The 17,756-nt window shown below is 38.3% G+C and overlaps 2 protein-coding genes across 6 annotated transcripts in view; one reads left to right on the top strand and one right to left on the bottom strand.

Moving 5' to 3' along the window:
- Window positions 1-6,825, top strand: part of zmp:0000001174 (retinoic acid-induced protein 2) — a 19,786-nt gene extending 12,961 nt beyond the window's left edge. Inside the window, exon 2 of the mRNA XM_051879814.1 lies at window positions 2,104-6,825. Within this exon, the coding sequence (XP_051735774.1) occupies window positions 2,183-3,895 (1,713 nt within the window). The 5' untranslated portion in view covers window positions 2,104-2,182 and the 3' untranslated portion in view covers window positions 3,896-6,825. The remainder of the gene's footprint in view (window positions 1-2,103) is intronic.
- LOC127504791 (polycomb protein SCMH1-like) overlaps window positions 6,710-17,756 on the bottom strand; it is a 27,661-nt gene continuing 16,614 nt past the window's right edge. For 3 of the 5 annotated variants that reach the window (XM_051879809.1, XM_051879812.1, XM_051879813.1), the window contains 8 exons: window positions 16,901-17,193; window positions 16,661-16,787; window positions 14,930-15,133; window positions 14,682-14,843; window positions 13,210-13,338; window positions 12,852-13,061; window positions 11,273-11,439; window positions 6,710-10,644 (listed from right to left, as the gene is read on the bottom strand). In XM_051879809.1, the coding sequence (XP_051735769.1) occupies window positions 10,519-10,644; window positions 11,273-11,439; window positions 12,852-13,061; window positions 13,210-13,338; window positions 14,682-14,843; window positions 14,930-15,133; window positions 16,661-16,787; window positions 16,901-17,193 (1,418 nt within the window). In that variant the 3' untranslated portion in view covers window positions 6,710-10,518. The remainder of the gene's footprint in view (window positions 10,645-11,272; window positions 11,440-12,851; window positions 13,062-13,209; window positions 13,339-14,681; window positions 14,844-14,929; window positions 15,134-16,660; window positions 16,788-16,900; window positions 17,194-17,756) is intronic. The other 2 variants (XM_051879810.1, XM_051879811.1) reach the window with 2 other exon arrangements.

Below are 17,756 nucleotides of genomic sequence, written 5' to 3'. Positions count from 1 at the left end.
AAATACAGATTACAATTAAAGTTACAAAAGTTGTTCAGTCAAGCAGCGAGTGATTTTTCTCTTTGTCTCTTGTTCTTTTATTAACATGACAGACAGCAGCAGGTTTAATAGGCTGCTGTCACTTTAAGAGTTAATGCACGGATCCAATATACTGTTGCACAACATGCATTTTCTCTCAACTATTTATGTTCCAAATCTGACTGTTTACTTGAATACTCAGCAAGACAGGCATTTTGACATCATTTTGTATATATATATATATATATATATATATATATAAAACCATTTAAGCACAATAAGCCATGAAAAAGAACTTAATTTGGTACTCGTGAGCTCTTTGAGAGGCGGCTTTATGTGCGGTGCGTGCACTTTTGGTGTGAAAGCGAAACCTGCGAAAATGACTAACATTACGTGCAATACAAGCACTGCTATTCAACCAGAGCAAATGAGACGAGTGAGTCAGAGGAGGCGGGTGTGTGTCAATTCGCCATTGGAGAGAAGAGAGAGTGAGAATCCGCAGCTGGTATCGGTGTATCAATACTGCAGAAAAGGAGAATTGGGACCATTTCAGATATTTCAGTATCAAAACATTGAAATATCGATATTTTTGACAACAGTAGTCAAGACTGTTATTTTGCATTTTCATTCTGATGGAAGGTCAAGTACATTGACTTGTAAGATGCAGTATTGTGTGAAGTGTGCTTGGTTGTGTACTGCACATTTTGGCTAGTGTAATTGGTATTCCATACATATGGAACATTCATAAAATATGCTTCAGAATATAGTTTGAGACAAAAAATACTGCAAGGCAGTTCAGAAGTCACACGCGACTATTTAGAGAGGTCTGATCTTGGATCACTTTTTCTAAACAGCAGCACTTAACGATTGAGGGTTGATTTAGGGTCGGGGTGAAGCACTGTCACTGAGTAATCGGAGAGGAGCAGATGTGTCGAGGTCGTCTGCTTCCTTATCTGACTTTTTCCACTGTTCTTCTCTCAGTTTGGCAATGAAAATTCAATGCTTTAGAAGTGGTTCTGAAATTCAACCTGGGACACAATTGGTCCTAAATCAGTTGGCAGCTTTCTTTTGTTTCGCAGCTTGCCTGAAAAAAAGCAGATAAGGCAGTTCTCGCTGCGCTAGCATGAGCATGCCTCCAGCCTTCATCAGCATTGCATTTATATTTTTGAATGATATACTGGTGGAAAAAACTCAAATTGCTGCTCTTATATAATCTTGGAAACATTGCCGATAAAATCATACGTTGATGAAATGTTTTTGGTAGTGAAAACAGAACTGAAAAGTTGGTTTTATTGTTGTTTGTGGTTGATGCATGTGTTCAGGTCATCCTGTTAGAATTCAAAAAATGTTGCAATGTTTAATGGGTACTTGACGGAGACCAAAAATATGCTGCTTTGAAAGCCGTTATTTTGAAACATTGTGCCCGTTTCTGCGTCCCTTGATCTCTTTTTCCTCACATTTTTGCACTTTACTTTTCTGTTTTTATATCTTTTTCTCTCTCTCTCTCCTTTTTATTTCTTCCCATTTCTCTCTTCTTTCTTCAAGGTACTCTCCTTCTTTCTGTCTCTCTGGCGTTCTTTCACTCTCTCTGTGTTTGCCAGAGGGAGGTTCACTTCGTAGTCTTGGCAGCATTTTGTGTAATAAACTCCACACTAACGCTGGCTCATAAACAAATAAACTCAGGCACTCTGCGACGTAATTTCATCAAATCCTCCCCCGTGCTCTCTTTGCTCTCCTCCCAAGCCAGCGAAGCCATCTGTCTGTGCGAAAGGTTCCCAGTCTTTGTAAACTCTCTTCTGGTGTCTCCCATAATTCTGTATTTGTGTCTGTGATTCCACTCTCGTGTCATGACATCATTCTAAAAGCTTACAGCTCTTGGTAGACAAAAACAGATGGCTGAACTGTTAGCAGGAAAGGAAACAATGTCTCTTTGGTGCCTTGTTAGCTTTGTGTATTAAGTTATAGAGGACAGGTAAGGATAAAACAGATTAAGAAGGTTTACCAACAATTACTATGTTGACTATTGTGGTTTACAACAATACATTTGTCTCCAACTGCTAATCCACTTCTCCCATTTGTTTCTAGGGTTTGTCCTTCCAACTGAAGAAAACCATGAAATCTTCTACTTACAGCACCTGAAAGAGATTTACATAATCAAGACACAATGGAAGAGCCGTACAAAGATTCTGTAGCCGTAGACATGGCGAGCCCCCAGGAGGAGGTCTGCAACGGTGGAGCCGCCACCACCACTGATGCAGTTGGGAAACTCGAAGGGGAGGCCACTCCAATTATTCCAACCGAGACATGGAATGTCAGCTCTCCAACTATCACAAAGCGGTCCCTGTCACCCCTGCTAACAATACAAGCCACCCCAGTAGTGACCCCGGCTGCTGAATCTCCCAACGGTGTTGCCCTGAAGGTTGCTACAACTGTGCTTCAGCCAATCTGCTTGGGGGAGAGTCCAATGGTGTTGCCCATCCTTGCTGGTCCAGCTGCCCCTCAAGTTGGACAATCAGGGACAACTTCATATCTGATGACTAGTCAGGGTCCTGTGTCCCTACCCCTGGTCTTGGAACAACAAGTCCTCCAACATTTGAATCCTCAATTGCTTCAACAAACAGCAACTTGTCCTCTCCCGCTACAGAACAACATCCTGTGCCAGAACCCTTCCCTTGCTCTTGGACCACCTCCAGTCCTGGACCAGAAAGGCTCAAGTCCAATGTTGGATACTAGTCTACTGACTCTCCTTCAGAACCCTAACTTTGCAGCAATCTTACAGGACCTCTTCCCTGGCCAAGGGAACTCCTCGCCCACTTGCCACCAAGCGTCTTCCCCGCAAGTAGACCTTGCCTCTGCGTTCCTTTCCCCTCCACCTCTCTCGCACCCCTACATTTCTCCACTAGCCCCTCTGGTGCCTCCAGCCACCCTGCTCGTGCCCTATCCCGTTGTGATCCCACTTCCAGTGCCTCTTCCAATCCCAGTGCCAATCCCAGTCCCAGTCTCCATGTGCAAAGACTCAAAGGTTGAGGTAGACTCCCTGAAACCGGCTTGTACTTCGAGTAAAAGCACACAGACGTCACCTAGTGACATCTCCCCTCATTTGACATTAACCAGCAGGGAAATGGCAGTAGTCCAACAACCTATTCCCTCTTGCTCGTACCCTGTAGTGACAGACGGAGAAGTGCTAGACTTATCCATAAGGGCGCCTCAACCGTCAACACTTGTGGACGTTCCACAAGGGATCCAGCCGTTTCAGCAAGACAGTGTCCTTGATTTGTCTGTACCTAGTATAAGAAAGACATGCATCCAGTCTTGTAGCACGTATGGGCCATTGGCCCCAGAGCGGGATAGAGTGTGCCACATTGGGGACAGTGTTAGCGGTGGGGCTTTGGCTCTTGGGGTTCTTCGGCCAGTAGACTGCTCGCCAAAGCTAGATACCAAACTGCTGAGTGGTTTAGCATCTCTAGAGTTCAGCAGACAGCACAAGTGGGTGGTAGACAGCGGTCATGGTAGCACAGTAGCTGGGGCGGTACATGACTCTGCGCTCACCGGAAGCGGCAACATCGAGATCGTCAGCACGTCGCAGACTGCCAAAGTCATTGTGTCTGTCAAAGACGCCATGCCTGCCATTTTCTGCAGCAAGTTAAAAGGATTGTCAGGCGTTTCTACAAAGAACTTTTCCATTAAACGTGACGCCAGTCAGGGGGGCTTCGCAACACTGCCCAGGGTCCCGGGGGATCAGCGAGGAGAATCAAGTGACCCGCTCAAAAAGATCTCTAAAAACAGAGGTATCAAACTGAAGAAAGTGAGCTCCCAGGAGATTCATATACTGCCCATAAAAAAGCAGCGACTGACAGCGTTTCTACCCAGAAAATAACACATGCTCTTGCTTTTAGAGTGAGAGGGAAAAACCAAGGACATAAGCAAAGAAAAAGCTACTGTTGTGTAGCTGCAGTGAAAAAAAAATTGGTCCAAGAAATTTAACCAGGGTATGATGATGCTAAATGCATTCCTGGCAGAAATAAGGCCTAAAGCTTGTTCTCCAAGCTGTCCAAATGATTTACACGGATGCAGGCCGCCTCTGGTCTGACAGTTTGCCATTTAATCCATTCATTATAAAGCAATCAGCTGAAGTCAACAGAATAATGCTCCAAGTAAAAGAACCAATCTGAACAGGCCAAACTGCACTACTACTGATATTCTTTAGCATTTGCAGCATTATTGCCAGAATCGTTTCCCTTCCTATGCATTTTGATTTTGGTCACACATCCTCATGAATGATTCATCACACTTAATCTGCATTGTCATTAATATGCATGAGATCGGTTTTGAAACCTGGCCAGCTGTCAGTGAGAAACACAACGTGTAGCGCTGACAAATTCTCCTCTTGCTAATATGCTTTTGCGGAACTCTTGCTCTCCCCTCGCTGTTTACACTTGCAGTGCAAGACGTTTCCCATTTTTGGTCCTAATGAACTGTAGAAGGGAACCGTGACCTTTTGCTTCCCTAATCACTGTATTAATCAGTGGGGCATTGGAGCGGAGCATCCTCTTTGAAGAACAGGAGGGGTAAGCAGTTAGCATGGCAGCCTGATAATGACTTGGCAAAGCGCAGACCTCAGTTTCATTAAGTCTGATGATTGGAGGAAATGGTTGTCAGTAGCAACAAAGCGTAGTCTTCATCATCCTCCCTTTGGGGGGCAGAAAGCCTCCCCCCACCCGCCCCCAACCAAATTAAAACTAAATAATCATCAGGGGTTCGTCCCTAACGACAACAAATCTGAGTGAAATGGCTTATTAATGCTGTTTTTATGGCCATGGGTTCAACTGCAAGACATATTTTAGGTTATTGTCAGCCAGCTGTGTGAACAGTTTCAGTTTTAACAGTGTACAGATTTTAATGATCTTTATAATGATACCTACAGTGTTTTGGATGGTGAATTGCCGACAATGGACCTCAAGAGTTCTAAATGAAATCCCTTAGCGAGCATTATGGTCATTTTTTTCCCATTCTTTATACATGTTACTGGTCTTATTGTGCAAGAATCATCAGTGTATGTTATCCCACATGTTTTGTAGTCTTTCATGACAATGAGATGACTTTTATTGCCTTTCTGGGTGATGTCAGCAAGGTTGCACAAGCAATAGGCTAATATTAAGGCTATTTAGTCATTGTTTTAAGCTACTGTTCCAGGTAATGCAGTCTTTCTAAAATCTTGATAATAGATAATGCAGCAATTTAATGCCAAGTAACATTACTGGAATACAGTTTACGGCAATAATAGCAAATAATGATAGAGTTGAAAAAGAAGCATTAACATTTGAATATGTGGAGATGCTCTTCAGGGTGAACTTGACCTTCAGTCCCAGTCAAAAGGCCTCTTCAAAAGTGTAAGTTGGTGATATTTACAATTAGGTCTGGCTTCATTCTCCCTCTTTCCATGATCAACTAATGGATAAAATCAAGTGCCACCCGAATGTGAATGCTGCTTCAAGGCACTAAAATCTGTATTATTGTAGCTTTCATGTGGTTGTGATTTTTTTCAGTTGTCTCGTGGTTTGATTGATATTGTGAGGGCGTGTTTCGAACCGCAGGTTTCCACCCTCTCATTAACCTTCTGATCATCCCAGCCAGTTTAGTAATCAACTTATTAAAACAGTTGACAGACGGATCAGCCAAATTAGCCCCATGAGCATGTCGTAGCTTAAATATTTTTTTTTTTAGCAAAATCTTATGTCTTATTTCTTTTCATTTTTGGGTGCAATAAGACCTGCACATGCTCTTGACAATTCATCCCAAAATATAATTTCCAAACAACGTGAGTGAACTTAGTAAATCAAATATTATTCTATAGGAAACGGTGTGTACGTAAAATAATTTACTGCCAACTTTTAAATGGCGACAGAACATCTGCCAGATGCAAGGACATCTCCACAGCAAAATAACCAGCTTTTCACTTTAAATGTGTTATCTTGGGCTACGGCCAAACCAAGATGAGTCTAATTTGGTCACTGATGAAGATTTCATGTAACATTGAGTACCAGTATGATGAATTGGCTCAGATGCGACTTTCCTTCAGGCCACTTTCAGCAGAATCGAAAGAAACACACCCTCAGAATAGTCCATAGAAAGTAAAATGAAAATAATGAGCCAGGATTTATTTGACATGTCAGTATGAAATGTGCAGACTCGTGTTTACGTGTTTGTTTATTGAAATTCCTGCCGAAGGAAAATCAGGAAGGCGTCTCAGTTCACATTGAGCCAGGAAAGGTTTTCATGTCGAACTGACTGAACTTTCTCAAAATAGCAAGTATTGGTTCAATCAATTAACACCAAATACATTTGATGAACTGCTGTGCAATTTTCCTTGTTTTTTCCTGTCAGTACTGAAATGTGTGTGTGTGTGTGTGTTTTTTAACTGTAAAGCCTTAAATCATTTCCTGGCATGTGATAGATTTTCACTCTTCCCAGATTTACACAAAAGAAAAAAACAATCACCATCAGCATGAACACCAGATGAATAAACCATGACTGTTTCTATGATGTGAATTAATTTATGTGTCAGATGACCCTCCAACTCTTTTATAGGTACTGAAATTTTAAGTATTGAATGTTTTTTTTTTTTTTTTTTTACCATGAACAACTTTTGTAAATAACTGAATGGGTAAAAGAATGAAAAAAGAGAGTCTGGTGATGTTTTAAATTATTTATTTATTATTTGTATCATTTAAAATGTTGAAAATGTGTACGTGACGAATGCATTAGCTTTAAAAATTTCATGATTAAAAACGTCTCTGGTATCAAGAACGAAGCTTTTTTTTTTTTGTCTGAACTTTTGAACATTTCATGACAAGTACTGATATTCAATTGTTTGCTTAATCTATATGGCACGACATTACGAATACATTTGATTTTTTACAAAAAAATAAAAAGGTCAACAAAGAAACAGAATAGTCTAAACAATCACATTCACGACTAACTCGAAATGCTACGTTACAAAAGATGGAAAAAAACCTGAGAAGTCTCAAAGTAAAGCAAGGCAGTTTGAACCTAGTTATTTAAAATGGACATTTCCCTCCTGGTAAAAAGCGCTGGAAGGCAGTACGAGATATATTCAACAACCAATCCCAAAATAAACAGCCCCCCGTAACGTATCGTCACATTTCCCACCTCCATATACAACATGTTTAGCTTAAAATATTTCTTCTCTACAAAAATTTACATTCCTGTTGCCGAGTTTTATGGTTAAACCCATAATACACCATTGACGTCTGATCTATCGATGCAAATGGTAAAATATCAACATAAACTTCGAGATAAAGATCGGAGGCCAGTGCAAAACACACCGGCATTCACATTACATCAAATTCCCACTATTTTAGTGATATTTCTAATAGTTCAATGACACCTACAGATGATGTTCTCGAGTGTCTCGCAAACTGTTTCACATACTGTGTTTCCGTCTCTTGAATACTGTTCTCCGGCAGTCAGGTTAACATCTAACCATGACTTTACAACACTTCGTAACACATATCAACTCAAACATTCCTAAGATAAGAGCACGACATGAAGGCCTCAGAGTTTCTGTAACAAAACCGAAGCCAAGTCAAACAGCATTATCTCCTCAGAACCTTCTGGAACATCGATACTCGTGACACTTGAAGACTAAACAGAGATTTTCCTGTCCTTCAGTTCTTTAAAGAGAGCCGAAGGACAGGAAAATAAGTAGCGATAGAAAAATAATAAAGCACACGGAAAACTATATACGATAATTTATAATCAATCTGACATTTTTCAAAGCAAAAGGGCGATGAATTTCAACTATTATGGCCTAAATTAAAGATTTATGCATTTGAATTGCATATAAAATTCCCATTCATTTGGATTACACAGTTTTAACATAAACTAATACTTTTAATGTGATGCATATTCATCAGTTCAGATTTCTGTATAGTACCACATTAATATATTTACCATCAACAAATTCATTTTGTTTCAATCACATACACTTGAACTAATTGAATATTGCTTGTTCCGCTACACATATTTTAACCATGTTCATACTTCTTAACTGGATAGATTTTTCATAATTATGCTGATTCAAAGCAATTTGAAAATATGAAAAAAATGAAAATTCTGTCTCACTCTCATGTCGTTTCACACCCGTAAGACCTTCGTTCATCTTCAGAACACAAATTAAGATATTTTTGATAAAATCCGATGGCTCAGTGAGGCCTCCATTGACAGCAACATAATTAACACTTTCAGATGCCCAGAAAGCTACTAAAGACATATTTAAAACAGTTCATGTGACTACAGTGGTTCAACCTTAATGTTATGAAGCAATGAGAATACTTTTTGTGCTCCAAAAAAAAAAAAACAACGACTTTATTCACCAATATCTAGTGATGGACGATTTCAAAACACTGATTCATGAAGCTTCGAAGCTTTACGAATCTTTTGTTTCGAATCTTTTGGTTCAGAGCGCTTATCAAACTGCCAAAGTCACGTGAACCATTGAAATTTCGAAACAATTATGAAGCAACTGAAATCACGTGACTTTGGCAGTTTCATACACGCTCCAAACCACTGATTCGAAAAGAAAGATTCGTAAAGCTTCAAAGCTTCATGAAGCAGTGTTCTGAAATTGCCCATCACTAGATATTGTTGAATAAAGTCGCTATTTTGTTTTTTTGAAGCACAAAAAGTATTCTCGTCGCTTTATAATATTAAGGTTGAACCACTGTAGTCACATGAACTGTTTTAAATATGTTTTAAGTAGCTTTCTGGGCGTCTGAAAGTGTTAATTATCTTCACTGAGCCATCGGATTTTATCAAAAATATCTTAATTTGTGCTCTGAAGATGAACGAAGTTCTTAAGGGTGTGGAACGACATGAGGGTAATTTTTGGGTGAACTAACCCTTTAAAGAGAATCCAATAGATGCAATTAGTTAATAGTTTTTTGAGTGCAGAAATCTGTTTCTTACCTGTTTTTGGTTTATGTATGACTGACAAATAAATGGATGGAAATTATATATGCAATTCAATCACATAAATCTTAGATTTAGGCCTAAATATTTTGAGTGTATTGGTGTGATTTACTTCAGTTTGTTGGAGAACGTTCATAATATTCTACAACATTGTTTTGACAGTTTGAAATAGATGTGTGGAGCGAAAACTTTTACACTTTTAAAGGATTAGTTCACTTCAGAGTCAAAATTTCCTGATAATTTACTCACCTCCATGTCATCCAAGAAGGTTTTTGAGGAAAACATTCCAGGATTTTTCTCCATATAGTGGACTTCACTGGGGTTCAACGGGTTGAAGGTCCAAATGTCAGTTTCAGTGCAGCTTCAAAGAGCTCTACATGATCCCAGACGAGGAATAAGAGTCTTATCTAGAGAAACCATCAGTCATCTTCTAAAAAAAAAAATAATTATATACTTTTTAACCACAAATGCTCGTCTGCTCTGCAATGCGCCACGCATTACGTAATCATGTTGGAAAGGTCACGCGTGACGTAGGTGGAAGTACCGTGGCAGGGCGAAAAACTCATCTCATTTTCTTCTCCAACTTCAAAATTGTCCAACATCATAGATAAGACCCTTATTCCTCGTCTGGGATCTTGTAGAGCTCTTTGAAGCTGCACTGAAACTGACATTTAAACCTTCAACCCGTTGAACCCCAGTGAAGTCCACTATATGGAGAAAAATCCTGGAATGTTTTCCTCAAAAACCTTCTTGGATGACACGGGGGTGAGTAAATTATCAGGAAATTTGAATTCTGAAGTGAACTAATCCTTTAAATTTCATTTTTGACCAAATATCTTACAAACCCTTTTCATTTGTTCACAGAAACAAGCAAGGGTTTGTTTGGTCAAAACACTAATTCTGCCATGAAAACGAGCAGCGTGAACATTCTTCGGAACATCTCTTTTTGCGTTCGATGGAAGAAACGTCACACGGGTTTGATGACGGAACTTTTTGCATGAACTTTTCCCGTAAGATCGCTTAAACATGACGTGCGAAACTCAAAGGCAAAGTGTTTGTTTGACGCCAACTGAATACACAAACGAGACTTGATGGAATTGCGAAAAACAAGATTTTCAGTGGCTGTAAGCGTTTCCAGAAACACCGGTGAACTACTACGACGTCACAGGGAGGTAGAGCGATGAATCCCACTCAAAAACGGCCACTATCGATGAGATAATCGGCCCGTAAAGCCTCGACATCTTTGGGGAGACGAGATCGCAGGAGGTAAGAACTGACTTCCTGTTCGTTCCTGGCGAGGAGGTACGATGGTCGTTCCCAGAGAGCGGCACTAGTGTTCCTCAGTGTGCTCTGGTTGCAAATGAACGTCCTGGAGAGATGGCGTGTGTGTGTGTTTCTGGAGAGACGAGCGACGTAGTGTGTTCTGAGCGCGTCCGCCGAGCAGCACACAGTGATTTCCCATCAGCCCCCTCTGTAGCAGCGTGTGGGTGTGGAGGTGAGATCGCGTGTTCACTGCTTCCCCTGCTTGAGTCTCTCGATGTGATGGCAGAGCTTCAGCGCCGGTCCGAGCTTCAGCCCCATGTACTTCATCACCATGTCGCTCCTCAGTAACATCAGAGCTTTACCGTCGATCTCCTGCAGAGAGAAAGAGAATGAGTTTTACCACAGTTAAATACAATATGTGAGGTGATGTCAACACCAGTGGCGGCCAGTCAGAGCTTCCGATTTATGTGACCAACCTGATCCTTCATAAACTTAAAAAAAATGAACCTTCTGTCATCATTTTTTCACCCTCATGTCAATACAAATCTGTATGATTTTATTTCTTCTGTTGTAAATGGTCGACTCTGCTCTGATTGGTCATATGACCCAGTCTGTTGTGATTGGTCTACTCTGCTCTGATTGGTCACATGGCCCAGTCTGTTGTGATTGGTCTACTCTGCTCTGATTGGTCAAAAACAGCTCTATTAAACACTGCTTGAAAGGTAATATCTGAAAAAGCATTAAATTCATACACTCTCTGCATGATGAAAGTAGCGTATTTTTATAATCGAGTTGATTTAGTAGCACTGTACTTTGTTTCTCACAGCTGTGAGTCTGTCCAGACGAGTGTGTGTGTGTTTGAACGTGTATCTTGCCGGTTAAGTCTAAACACAGATGATACATGTTCCCGCTCTCCCTCCCGTCCTCCCTCACGCCGTGGCTGATTTAGTGACCGATATAAAAGCGAGAGCGCGTGAAGGTCGCTCTGTAAATCACTGACGTGTTTTCTGAAGAGCTCTGCGTGCGGGGCCAGGGCTGTGGGGTCCGCGTCCCGCACGAACTGCATCACTTCCTCTATGGACCAGGAAGACGGACTCCTGCCGGGGGTTCTTGGAACGCCGCGTTCTGCCGCCGCTGCCGCCTCGGGACCCGTGGTAGAGCTGGCTGCTAGAAAGAGAGGGAAGATGCGTTTGATCTGCAGCTAATGCAGTTTCTTCAGCCTGTCTGTCTGTCTGTCTGTCTTTGATGTTTTTATCTCCTGTCGGGTTTCTGAAGATCTGAGACTTCGAATGAGACGTGAAGGTCTTTAAAGGTGTCACCATGAAAAACAGGATTTGTTCTTGTGAAATGAAGAGTTTGATGTACTGTGATGTAGAACGGGCCGATATAACTGAAATATCATATTGTAACAGTATATATTCTAATTTAGTTATCTTTTTGGACATTTCTAAACTAAAATGGTTTATTAAATAACCATGTGGTAATGACTGATTTTGAAAAATCCAATGATTTAAATACTTTACAAGCGAAAAGTGCTTCATTTGATTATTTTCTCTTTTACTTTGATGGGTACAAAGAAAAAGATCAGATCAAGATTTTTACTTGAATAATATATTAATATTTATTTGAAGATTTTTATAAGTTAATATTTCCATACCCGTTCACATTGTTGGTTAATGGTCACATGACATGCAGGTAAACATATTCACAAAAAGTGTTTCATTTTGATTGTTTTTTATAGTAATATTATAATAATACTAATTATAATAATTTATTATTATTTACAATAATTATTTATATTATTTATATAATTAGAATAACTTATTATTTATATAATTAGAATTATTTACATTTCTATGATTTACCCTATTAGTATTTACAAAAAATATTTATTTATATAATTATTAGATTTGATTATTTATAAAATTAGAATTATTTATATTTAATGATTATACTAATAATTTTTTTACAATAATTGGGTAAAATAATTATTTATATTTATGTACTTAGATTTTTATTGTTATTATTATTATTAGATCATTTTTATGATTTTATTAATAATTATTTTACAATAATTATTTATTTTTAGAGTTTTATTTATATAATTATTTACATTTTTATGATTTAACTACATTATGTACAATATTTGTTATTTATATAATTAGAATTATTAGTAAATTCATAAAAACTTAAATAATTATTTTTTTACATTTATATAATTAAACTATTATTTATATAATTAGAATTATTACTAATAATACTAATAATTATTTTATAATATTTATATTTATATATTTTATTATTTATATAATTAGAATTATTTACATTTATATGATATAACTGAAAATATTTTACAATAACTATTTATATTTAAAAAAATATATATATTATTTATATAATTAGAATTATTTACATTTTGATGATTAATAATTGATCAAATGATTTCATTGTTTGTTTTTCATCAACTCAAACCACACTTTGGGAAACCCTGGATCAGATGATTCAAAACAGATGAATTAATCAGTCTGTACAGATTAACATTAAGAAACACGTGTTTGAAATCATGTGCTGCTGCTCACCCTCCACGCGCCTGTGTGTCTGTGTGGGGGGGTTGGAGGCCTGTCGCCGTAGAGGTGGGCCGTTGCCATGGTAATATGGGCTGCTGGGTGGTGACTGATACTCCGTGGTGCTTCTCAAGGTCTGTGGGCGGGGCGTCATGGAGTTGGAGGCGGAGTCCATGAAGCGCTGCTCCTTCAGTAACCCGTTCTCCTCTGGAGGAAGAGTCTCGGCTACACACACAAACACACACACACACATTCAACATTCCTCTTCATAATTTGAATTTGTAAAATTTGACCGCCCTTAGAAAGCTGTGTTGTCCTATTAAATAAACAAGTGTGATTCATCTCTAACGTGAGGCCATTGACCCTGACGTACCTTCTGACGGGTGTGTGTCTGTGTGAAGGAGTTTAGGGGAGAGAGGAGCGCAGTACGGCGGAGAGTCTCTGGAGATCCGCTTCACAGCCCTATTCAGAGACGGCCCGTCTGACATCATTTCCTCTTTAACTGCACACAAACACAATATGACAATTCAGCACTTCATCACAGTCATAGCTTTACAAATCTGTTTCCTCTGCGGAAAACAAAACAGTTTAGAAGATAGTGTCATTTTAGTATTATATGCTATCATAATATCAATTAATATTTTAAATGAGCTTTTATTTTATATTTTCATCAGTTTTCAATGTAATTTCAGGTTTAGGCATTTTGTTATGTGCTCTAACTTTTATTTTATATTATTAGTTGTCATTTTTATTTACATTAGTAATTTTATGTGCTTTGGTCATTTTTATTATTATTTATATACCATTATATTATTTATTAATATTTTAAATTGGGTTTTATTTTATATGTTCGGTTTTCATTTTAATTTAAGTAATTTTGTTATGTGCTTTGGTCATTTTTATTATTATTTATATACTTTTATATTATTTATTAATATTTTATATTAGGTTTTATTTTATATTTTCAGTTTTCATTTGAATTTTTCTAAATTTGTTATCTGCTTTTGTCATTTTTTTTTGTTTTTAGTATTATTTATATACTATTTTAGTATTTGTATTTTGAATTAGCTTTTATTTTTATATTTTCATTTTAGTATTTTTGTTATGTGCTTTTGTCATTTATATTAGCTTTCGTTTGATATATATACCTTTATATTATTTAGTAATATTTTAAATTAGATTTTATTTTATATTTTCTATTTTAATTTTATATCCTTTTGTCATTTTTTATTAGTTTATAGTATTATTTGTATACCATTATATTATTTATTAGTATTTTAAATTAGGATTTATTTTATATTTTCAGTTTTCATTTTAATTTTTGTAATTTTGTCTTTTTTATTCACTTTTTAATATTGCTAATACATTTCTAATATTTTTTTCCATCCAATATTTACAATTTATTTTATTTCATCTTTATTTCAATTAATGAAAATGGTCTTTTAGTAGTTTTAGTTTCAGTTAACAGTATCAACACTGATTGTTTGTCACAGATGCTCTTTTCTATATAATGAAAGTGTAAGGCTCCAAAAAGCACAATAAAGCCCCATAAAAGTAGTCCATGAGTCTTCTGAAGTCATACAATAGCTTTGTGTGATGAAGAGTGGCACAGAAAATCTTGCCTTCAGCTCAACAAACGTGCTCACAATCCACACTGATTGTCTTGCACATTCATCCTAACATCTGCTTTTGTATTTCATTGAAGACTTTAAAACAGGTTTGGAGCAACTTGAGGGTGATTATTCCTTTAACAAACATTTCAAAATTAATTTCAATCAAGTGGCAGATCATAGCATCAGAATATCAGACACCGATACTGTGGGCAGTCTGAGCCCATAAATGTACCTGATTTACCGCGGTCATAGGTGCTGTGTGGACTGAACGGTTGACTGCTGAACAGATTATCACACAGCAGGTGTCGACACACCAGTTCCAGAAAGCGCAACACGCACCCAGCGCTGGACGCTGATGGCAGCTTCACCAACCGCGTCCCACCATCTGTTCGGACTAGAGACACACAGCAATACTTCATTACTGGGAGTGTGTTTGTTGTTAAAGAGGACCTATTATGCCAGTTAAATACTTGTGCATACCTCTGACCACCTCTCCTCCACCGCCTTGGCTCTGCAGGCATCCCAGCAGCACTTTGGGCTGGTACGCGCAATCCAGACAGGCCTGAACCGTCTGCTGCAGAACCAGATTCGCCGCCTCTGGCCCGAAGTGATCCGGTAGTCTCTGAACCCGCTTCCGGTCCAGTTGTGGGCCGCAGTTCCCGTGTTTGTTCACGTACACACACACTGATGGAAACGGACAGGACATGTGTGTGTAAACACTACTGTAATCAACTCCATTAAAGCAGATCTGAAGAGAACTTTATTATTCTCACCATCCACACTGACACCATATGGTTAGTCTGTTTAAAACAAGTGTTTATTATAATTATGCAAGATGATTTTCATGGTGATTATTTTGGTTAGAAAGTCTCATTGTTTTGATCAAATAATCGTATATTATGACATAACTATACAGTCAAAATAAAGTCACTGCCGTTACGCACTACTGCCATACTGTTACTTTTTTTGAATTTTTTTTTTTATGTAGTCTGATTACTGCATGATTATTCTTAAATTACCGTGGCTATATAAGTTGATTATTATAGTTATGTAGTCTGATTAAAGTACTTCTATGGTCTGATAAGTGTAGTAGTCTGATTATTGAGGTTATCTAGTCTGATAATTGTGGTTATGTAGTCTGATTACTGCAGTTACTGTATGTAGTCTACTTACGGTTATATAGTCTGATTAGTGTAGTTATATATTCTGATTACCGTAGTTATATAGTCTGATCATAGTGGTTATATAGTCTGATTATTATGGTTGTATGGTCTGATAATTGTGGTTACATACTCTGATTCCTGCAGTTACAACATCTATTTACAATATGGTTATATAGTCTGATTACTGAGGTCGTCCAGTCTGGTCATAGAGGTTATATAGTCTGATTATTATGGTCATATGCTCTCATAATTGAGATTACAATATATACTCTAATTACTGCAGGTACAGTATATAATCTACTTACAGTATGGTTATAAAGTCTGATTTCTGTAGTTATTTAGTCGGATAATAGTCATTATATAGTCTGATTATTATGGTCGTATGGTCTGATAATAGTGGTTACAATCTGATTACTGCAGTTACTGTATATAGCCTACTTATTATGGTTATATAATCCGATTATTATGGTTATATAGTCAGTTAGCCAAGGTAATATATTCTGATCATTGTGGCTATGTAGTCTGATTACTATAGTTATTTCGTCTGATCATAGTGGTTATATAGTCTGATTATTATGGTTGTATGATCTGATAATTGTGGTTACAATTTGATTACTGCAGTTGCTGTATATGGTCAACTTATGGTTATATAGTCTAATTACTGAGGATATTTAGTCTGATCATAGTGGTTATATAGTCTGATTACTATGGTCATATGATCTGATAATTGTGGTTACACTCTGATTACTGCAGTTACTGTATATAGCCTACTTATGGTTATATAGTCTGATTATTATGGTTGTATGGTCTGATAATTGTGGTTTTGTAGTCTGATTACTTTAGTTATATAGTCTATTTAGTATGGTTATATAGTCTTATTATTGTAGTAGATAACTGGTAATATAATCTGATCATTGTGGCTAATGTAGTCTGATTATTGTAGTTATATAGTTTGATTACTGTGGTTATGTAATCTAAATATACAGATCAGACGTCAGATGTTCCTCTATGTGGCAGCATACAGGATATTAGAAGTTGTATTTGATACCAGTAGACACCACAGATGACGGGGATCCCAGAGAAGAGAGTCCATCGCTGGGCATCTGAGTCATGGGCACCCTGGAGTCTGAGCTGGCTGCTATAGACATGGAGCTCTGAAGGAGTCTGGACTTCCTCTGAGAAACATAAACACACAATATCCGTCAGTATTTCACCAACTAACACCCTCCACAACATTATCACACGTGACAGTCCTTCATAAATACACACAGAACTCAGTTAATGCTACCTTGCTGCCTGGTTTAGGTCCCCTCTTCTTGTACGGGCGCAGGGGAAGCTGGGAGATGGGCGTGGTTTGGGGTGTGGCAACTCCTGGATCTTCTGTGTCCTGGGCCGCAGTGGAAGCGGCCAGGGCTTTCAGCAGCGCGATGGTCTCGCTTTTCGGCCGCCGTCCTCTGATGCCCTTCCGCACAGGGAGTTGGGGAAGAGGAGTTGGCAGGCGGTAAGGAGACGGCATGGAGCGCCGGGGTGGTTTGGGATTTGAGGATGAGGAAGGTGTAGGACCCGGTTTTGGAGCGGTGACTGCAAAAACGAAAAAGAATAAAGAATAAAAGTCACATTAGAGCAAAGTTATTATTGTTAACAAAAACTAGGGAAACTAGGCACCACGACTAATTTCCATAAAGTTTAAACAGAAATTTTTGTAACCGACTTAACAGCTCGCGCTTCAGTTGCTCAACAACAACAAAGCTGGAGAATCTCACGCAGCCAAAATGAGGATTGTCAGTAACGGTGTTCAGCCTTACATTGTTCAAACCGTCGACACTGATGGAGAGACTCAGGAAGAAGTTACAACTTTTAGAATGAAACTGGACGTTTCTGAATGGTTAGTGGATAAATTTATGTAGTTGCTGTGGAGTTGATTCAACTCATCAACTAGCATGTGCCGTCATGTTAATCTTTTGTGCAAATCCAGTGTTGAATTGACCCTCGTTTGTGAAGCAGTCTGGCGTAAAATGAACAACACTCTACTACAACAACTCTTCCTCTTCTCTAAAACAGCCCAACATGGCCTCACCCCCTTTGTTGTGTGTTCTCAGGGGCGGGGTTTATGTAAATTTCGGGGTTTGTGATGTCACTAACCC

This window comes from Ctenopharyngodon idella, chromosome 22 (assembly GCF_019924925.1).
Source record: "Ctenopharyngodon idella isolate HZGC_01 chromosome 22, HZGC01, whole genome shotgun sequence".
Lineage (NCBI taxonomy): Eukaryota > Metazoa > Chordata > Actinopteri > Cypriniformes > Xenocyprididae > Ctenopharyngodon > Ctenopharyngodon idella.
The sequence above is the reverse complement of the archived record's forward strand: the minus strand, read 5'-3'. Positions and strand labels throughout refer to the sequence as shown.